This window comes from Pollicipes pollicipes, unplaced genomic scaffold (assembly GCF_011947565.3).
Source record: "Pollicipes pollicipes isolate AB1234 unplaced genomic scaffold, Ppol_2.1 Scaffold_2555;HRSCAF=2994_pilon_pilon_pilon, whole genome shotgun sequence".
Classification (NCBI taxonomy): domain Eukaryota; kingdom Metazoa; phylum Arthropoda; class Thecostraca; order Pollicipedomorpha; family Pollicipedidae; genus Pollicipes; species Pollicipes pollicipes.
Window position 1 is genome coordinate 22,567,934 of NW_023596136.1, and position 7,304 is coordinate 22,575,237.

The window sequence follows — 7,304 nt, forward strand, 5'->3', positions numbered from 1 at the left end:
GCGACAAGCCAAGCATCTTGTCCACAGAGTAAGGCAATGTCCATATCCTGAGAGGGTCTGACTCCACCTGCTCTCGCTGTACTATTGCCATTGGGGAGTGAGGCATGGTTACAATGCTCTTAATGTTTCATGGTGGCATGTTGCCATTGACTGAGGAGTTCCTGACAAGATGCAACTCACAGGTGACAAGAGGACATGAATGGAAGCCAAGAAAACCTTGAGCTAGGACTTCCACACTTCAAAACTCATTCAGTGCAAGGATCACCAATGACTGGAGTGTTCTTCCACCTGCAATGGTGTCATCAACCTCAGTCGAGCACTTAAAATCTAGGCTCTATTTACATGGGGCTGACATAATGTGTGACATCTCACGTAGACCACACCCCTAATTGAGACTGTCTAATTACCCGAGTAGGAGCCCCAAGGTACTGGAATCGACATCCCATGCTTTTTTTTAAATTCCCGCTTACCGGTAAGGGAAAATGTATAGCGTAGATGAGACGTTTGGGAATGCGTCAGCAAAATTCAGAACGGGTTTACGATACGCCAAGAAGAAAACATCACCTGTTTCTGTGTTACACTTACCACAAAATAGGATGTTCAGGCATACAGCACCCCAAATCCCACCGCTTCCCACGGCCGTTTTGTTAGACACGCATCCAAATGTATCTTGACACATGCGCACACACACCAAGCAGCATCCGGATGAGCAGATACGTCCACGCACTAATTGGCACCGTTGCGCCATTGTTGTTGATTTGGTAGCTTTCTTAGAAGCGCTGCATAAAAATAGTAAAGTACAAGTATTTGAGGTGCATGACATTTAGTTCAACACATTTATATAAGCTCAAATAGCCTCTTTGACAACGCAATCAAGATAAACGCTTGCAAGTTTGAGAGTGTTTGGAAATTCATCTCAAATATCTACCAAATTGAAAAAAACTTTACTGAATAAATATGTTTTCCGAAATACTCTCTTCCAGCGTTATAGCTACCAAATTACCTTAGACATTCCATGCGCGGCTCCCCGCCTCTTCTGCACGCTTCTGACGCGCTCCTATAATTGTCGGGTTAATACTCAGAGATTAGTGGGAGCGACGGGCGTCAAGTTATTGTTCTAAGGGCCGCTTTTCCGAAAAGTGGTCGCATTTGGGTTTCTGTCGTGCAAAAGTCAGTGTGGTTGTATTTGGGCAACCACTTAACATAGCAGGTTGGCATATTTTGGTTATTTTTCGTTACCTGTAAAGTCCACGAAGCGAACGAAAAGGTGAGTAATGTGGCGGTGTGAAATGCGACAATGCTGTTCTATGAATACAGTCCCCCGATGTGAATTTAGCTTCTGTCTTGTTTTCAAAATGAAGCTGTCTATGTCAGGTGGTTTATATTGTGCATGCAATGCTAATGACAATTACAAAACAATGTGTTGGTATCAAACACTCAAGTTCAAATTTATGGTGATCCCATGCATCCATTCCCTGCAGTATCTGCTTATGCCACAAACTGAGGGCACTTGTCAGCATGAGAAATGTGTAGGAAGTGTAATAATGGGCATTGACCAATGAAAAGAGATTATTACTTGGACTCCTTTGATTGGAAGATATTTTTTGGAGCTTTTTAGTTACAGTTGCATTTAATGGTTATATCAACACATGTGGTTAACATGTTTATCTTTGGTTTATTGTTATGTTTATTTGTCATACACTTACCGCCATTGAGCATAATTATGCTCCTATGATCAAAAATGTTTGCTTTTGCCCATATCACAAATTATAAGCTCCCACACATTGTGATGGCAACACATCTCATTGTTTTGACAGCCATGATTTATGTAAGCAATTAGTGAGGAATTTGTCCTGCTGTGTTGGCTCAGTGTGGCTACAAATGCCAGTTGTGTTGCAACATGCTTTGACAAGTGCTAGCTAGATATTGAGAAGTGCAGGATAGGTGCTGAAATTAATTGATCTTTAATGTATGTGTCATTACATCAATTAAATACAGGACAAGGTGCATGTTTCCTGTTTGTTGGGCAGAACCCTGCATGAAAGCCCCAAATAAGGCCTTTCAGCTTGACAAAAAAAAAACACCACAAAACCCCAGACACCATGCACATGAAAAAATGCAGTCAATGCAAGCTAAGCAAATCATATCCTTTTGAGTGTTCAGAAATTCATCCAGTAAAACATGCAGTGCATAAGCAAGCATAAGCATTCACTCTGCCAGAATCCTGCCTATCCATCCCTCTCTGTACATAATATGTTGGCATTTACCTGTTCCTCTTCGATCTCTGATCCATCAGCCCTGATATCAAAACTGCCCAGAATTGTTAAAATTTGTGATTCCCATACTGAGCATGTAATAGCATGCATAACTGTTAACCCAAAACCCAAGTGCCTGAATACTGAAACACTTCAGAGAACTATTTAAGTTCTCTTGAAGTCACAAGGTGAAATGGTCAGGGTGTACTTTCCTACCTAACATTAGAAAAAATCATTGTACACCATTCGTCGTGTTTAAGGCAGGACATATCGTAAATAATCTCCAAACAGGTAGAATCATGCTCCTACCTTCGAATTTCAATAACTTCGATGGCGGGCCCCCGAGCGCCACGCGCACCGCACCGCCTGGACTCCCTAGCGCCGTTTCTGCGTTGCCGTTGCGTAAATACAATATTTCTGCTTACCAAGAACTCTACAAAATGTACGGGACCAAAGTAAACCATTCGTCGTGTTTAAGGCAGGACATATCGTAAATAATCACAAAACAGGTAGATTCATAATCTTACCTTCAATTTTTTATAATTACGATGGCGAGCTCCCGAGCGCCGCACACACACAGCACCCGCGACACCGGCGCCATTACTGCGCTGGTCACAACATTACTGTGCATCAAGCAGCATCAAAAACCATAAAAATGTACCGGGCCAAGGTAACAAGAATCCATGAAATTTGATACTCGACGCCAACGGGACCATGGGTTGCAGGGGGATTGGGTGGGGAATGTAAAGCAAAATGAGAACATGACAGCTAAATAAAAGCTCACTATATGGCACCTATATATGGCATGGAACATGGACGCCAATGGGATGCTGGGTTGAAGGGGATATAGGGTGGGGAGGTTAGGTTAGGTTAGGTTAGGTTAGGTAGGTTAGGTTAGGTTAGGTTAGGTTAGGTTAGGTTAGGGTTGGGTTGGGTTGGGTTGGGTTGGGTTGGGTTGGTTGGGTTGGGTTGGGTTGGGTTGGGTTGGGTTGGGTTGGGTTGGGTTGGGTTGGGCTGGGTTGGTGGGTTGGGTTAGGTTTGGTTAGGTTAGGCTAGTGTAGGATATGTTCTGGACTATTCTGGCCTGTGCGTTTCATAAATGTACCTAAACTCGATAAGAAACGATTTTATTTGCTTTATTATTGTTACCTTGGTCCCGTACATGTTTTATGTTTCTTGATAAGCAGAAATATTGTTCTTTCGCAACAACGCAGAAACGTCGCTTGGGAGTCGAGGCGGTGCGGTGCGGTGCGTGCGGCGCTCGGGAACTCGCTATCGTATTTATTAAAATTCGAGGGTAGGAGCATGATTCTATCTGTTTTGAAATTATTTACGATATGTTCCGCCTTAAACACGAGGAATGATTTACCTTGGTCCCGTACATTTTGTAGAGTTCTTGGTAAGCAGAAATATTGTAGTTACGCAACGGCAACGCAGAAACGGCGCTGGGGAGTCCAGGCGGTGCGGCGCGCGCGGCGCTCGGGAGCCCGCCATCGAAGTTATTGAAATTCGAAGGTAGGAGCATGATTCTACCTGTTTTGAGATTATTTACGATTTGTGCCGCCTTAAACACGACGAATGGTGTGCAATGATTTTTTCTAACGTTAGGTAGGAAAGTACACCTACAGTGGTGAAATTACCTAAATATAAGGAGAAAATGCACTTGAGTGTAGGCAAGGATGATTGAACCTGATGATGTGTGTCAAAGCTGATGCCAAAGAAGCAAAGTAATTAATTCCCAGGTGACACCCTCCTTAGGTTTTAACTTACTAATCATAGGTGCAGTAATTCACGCACATTATGACACATTTGTGCTGCCATCCACGCATGACTGCTGCCTCTGTGTGACGCCAGCTGCCTGGCAGGCCGCGTCTGGCATGAGGGCGGCAGCCACGCTCGGCTGCGTCGCTGCTCTGGGCACTCCGCTCGCGGCGGCGCTGCTGTGGGCGCTGGTGCGGCTGCGGCGACGGCCGGCGGCGCCGCTCCCCGACCCGGCCACGCGCGTCAGCCGCAGCCTGCAGGCCGAGTACGGCGACCTGCGCCACCTGGTGCCCGAGCCGGTGCTCGGTGCTGCGGCGGACTTCCACCGCCGGCTGGTGGAACTCTGCGTCGAGCACACCGCGCACCTGGTCAGTCGCCGGCGCGCGTCCGTGCGGGGTTCTCTGTGGCGGGGTGGTCTGGTCAGCCCCGGCGCTGGGGCCACTATTTGGTCATGCTCTGACGTGCACCGTGCGCGGCGGGGCTCGTGGCACTCCATGGCACCCCGTCGCACCATCTCGGCGCTAGGATATTACGCGGTGGCACTCTGTGACCTGGCGGGACTTGCGCGTTCGGGTCAGCGCGACACGCGGTGTTTCACAAGCATGCGGGCACGTGTACAGCTAGTCGACCGCCGCGTCTTGCTTTGCAACTATGCAAGGGAACCCTGAGTCTTCCAGCCTACGTTCACTAAACCGGAGTCCGGAAGACCGGAGACCGGAGACCGGAGACCGGAGACCGGAGCTTAGACCAAGGGAGGCGGCTTGCCTGTCCCAGGCGCTGACCTGTGGGCCACGCTCCGACGTGATGGGGGCTGTTCGGTTCGTGCGTAACCGGCCTCCGCCGCCGGCAGCCGACGTACCAGCGCCGCGTGCTGGACGTGCTGTCGGGCACGGCTCGCACCAGCCTCGAGCTCAGCCGCAGCTTCGAGCAGGTGGTGGGGCTGGAGCCCGACCGCGACCTGCTGCAGCTCGGCCAGCAGCTGCGCCAGGTCGGCCACTGCGTCTACAGCTTCTCCGAGGAGGGCGGCGACGCGGCCGTTCCGCTCACCGCCAAGCTCGACCACCAGTTCGTGAGTGGTGGCGTGCTGGGGCGGACAGGGAGGCCGGGGGTGGTCCGCCGGTATGAAGGCTGCGGCTGGCGGCGTGATGGCTGTGGCCGTCGCGCGCGGTGACATCTGACCGGACCAGGGTGGTATGGTGCAGCCGTGGATAGAAACCGAGGTGCAGGTGTGGCTGAAAGTCTTGTAGCTTTGCTCAAAGTATTTATATGTGGAATATGGACTCTTCCGCTGTCACATGCCTGCTGTCCATATTTGTACCCAGTTTGTGGGCCTCCTTGCTGACAGTTTTTCATCACTGAAACGGCAACCCCGAAACGTTTGTATGTTCGGGACCTGATTTGTCTTGTCTCCGGCAGCCTATGCTTCATAAAAAGTAACGGGGAACTGGATCAGTTTGGATGGGATAGTCCGGAGTCAACGTTCTTTGTTGCTTTTCAGGTCCGCTGGTTATGTTGTACTGGTGGAATGATCTATGCATCACGCGTGCGACGCGTTGCGTCTGTTTGGTCGAAGCGTAATGGCATTACGGTTCGACCAAGCAGAGGCTACAACATCAGCCATTGTACATCGCATTCTACAGAAAGGTCGCTTTCAGAAACATTCCCCAATAGGTCTTATTCTGGTGGCCTTCAGGGATGGTGACTCATTCTGTAACGCCCGGCCTCTGACGCGGACGTGTGTGAGCAGGAGTGTAAGCGGATGGGGTTGCGGTGGGACACCCCTGATGTGGGCGGGCGTCGACAGGAGTTAGAGCGGGTGAAGTTGTGTGGCGCCCCTGACGCGGCGGATATGTGTCGGCAGGAGTGTGAGCGGGTGAAGTTGTGTGGCACCCCTGACGCGGCGGATATGTGTCGGCAGGAGTGTGAGCGGGTGGAGTTGTGGGGCACCCCCGACGCGGCGGATGTGTGTCGGCAGGAGTGTGAGCGGGTGAAGTTGTGTGGCGCCCCTGACGCGGCGGATATGTGTCGGCAGGAGTGTGAGCGGGTGGAGTTGTGGGGCACCCCCGACGCGGCGGATGTGTGTCGGCAGGAGTGTGAGCGGGTGGAGTTGTGGGGCACCCCTGACGCGGCCGATGGGTGTCGGCAGGAGTGTGAGCGGGTGGAGTTCTGGCCGGACGACCCGTGTCAGCTACCGCGCGGCTTCAGCCAGTTCGGCTGCGTACTGGTGGCGGACACGCTTACCCAGCTCAGTGCGCCGGCCGACTTCCTGGCGGCCGTGCATCAGTACGTGGTCACCGACGGCTGTCTGGTGATCGCCTCCAACTACGACTGGGGTAGCAGCCACCTGCCCAAGGTACGTGACCGAGGCAGGGACAGCAGCCGCCCAGGGTAAGGGCAATAGCCGCAGTCCGCAGGTACGTCGTTTTATGACTGGTGTTGTACTGACGCATTAGTAGTAGAGTTGATCAGGTGCTTTCTGACAAGGTAAGAATTTAAGTGGGCGCATACGCCTATGGAATCACCATTGTCATGACAGAGTTTCGGACTAGTCTGGTTTGGGGTAACAGAAAAGGTATTTCACTCTGAGGTCGCCATAGCCCACTGTCCCTGTGTCGGCATTTAGGGCGCGCCGTCCGCGGTGGCGGCGCCCGGTGGTGCTCACGAGCGCCCTCCGCTCCGCCTCCAGAGCGCCTGGCTGGCCGTCGGCGAGGACGAGTCGACGTTCTACGCGCTGCAGACGCTGCTGGAGCCGCACTTCGAGTGCGTGGCCGCCCACTAGCGACTATGCCGCCTCCTGCCGCTCACCCTGCGCACGTACACGCTGTCCCTGCCGGAGGTGCGTGCTCCATTTGGCGGGTGCTGCGTTCTCCGGTGGCGCGGCCCACTGCGGACCGGTGCAGGTCGTGACCACGGTCTGCGGATGCTGTCTAGTGTCGTGTTGGGCGAGAGGCCTCGTGGAATGAGGGTAACGCGACATCGTGGGAGGCGATGCTGGAATGCTGGTTAGCTATCGCCACGCCTTGCCGTGATAAACTGGTCATCTGTTTTCACCAGTTATTTAGACTCAGCATTCCTGAACACTTTTATACGTGCAAAATTTTCCCCGAAGGTTTTCCAAAAAATCATACATATGATGGTCAAATATTAGTCATCATGTGTGTCTGTCCGGGGTAGGTGTATGTGCCACGCTTCAGGCGCGCTGTGTTAAACTCAATGCCGGTCAGATGTAGCGGGGGTCAACCGCCAGTCGGCGGCCCTCACTGCGCGTGGAGGCTCTCCGTGATGCCT

General features: G+C 51.8%; 2 protein-coding genes across 2 annotated transcripts in view; one reads left to right on the top strand and one right to left on the bottom strand.

Annotated features, from left to right (window-relative positions):
- LOC119103388 (N-acetylated-alpha-linked acidic dipeptidase 2) overlaps positions 1–696 on the bottom strand; it is a 35,901-nt gene extending 35,205 nt beyond the window's left edge. Inside the window, exon 1 of the mRNA XM_037226926.1 lies at positions 586–696. The gene's annotated coding sequence lies outside the window, so the exon portion shown is untranslated. The remainder of the gene's footprint in view (positions 1–585) is intronic.
- Positions 697–4,618: 3,922 nt separating this feature from the next.
- On the top strand, positions 4,619–6,795 carry LOC119099218 (uncharacterized). Its single transcript, XM_037222337.1, has 5 exons — positions 4,619–4,624; positions 4,879–5,085; positions 5,878–5,979; positions 6,163–6,369; positions 6,703–6,795. The coding sequence occupies exons 1-5, from the start codon at positions 4,619–4,621 to the stop codon at positions 6,793–6,795; spliced, it is 615 nt and encodes a 204-aa protein (XP_037078232.1).
- Positions 6,796–7,304: the final 509 nt, after the last annotated feature.

Excerpts from the sequence above, each read along its gene's own strand:
- LOC119099218 (XM_037222337.1), top strand. Across the intron at positions 5,980-6,162 it reads GCACCCCCGACGCGGCGGAT|GAGTGTGAGCGGGTGGAGTT; the intron begins GTGTGTCGGCAG and ends GGGTGTCGGCAG. Across the intron at positions 6,370-6,702 it reads GTAGCAGCCACCTGCCCAAG|AGCGCCTGGCTGGCCGTCGG; the intron begins GTACGTGACCGA and ends CTCCGCCTCCAG.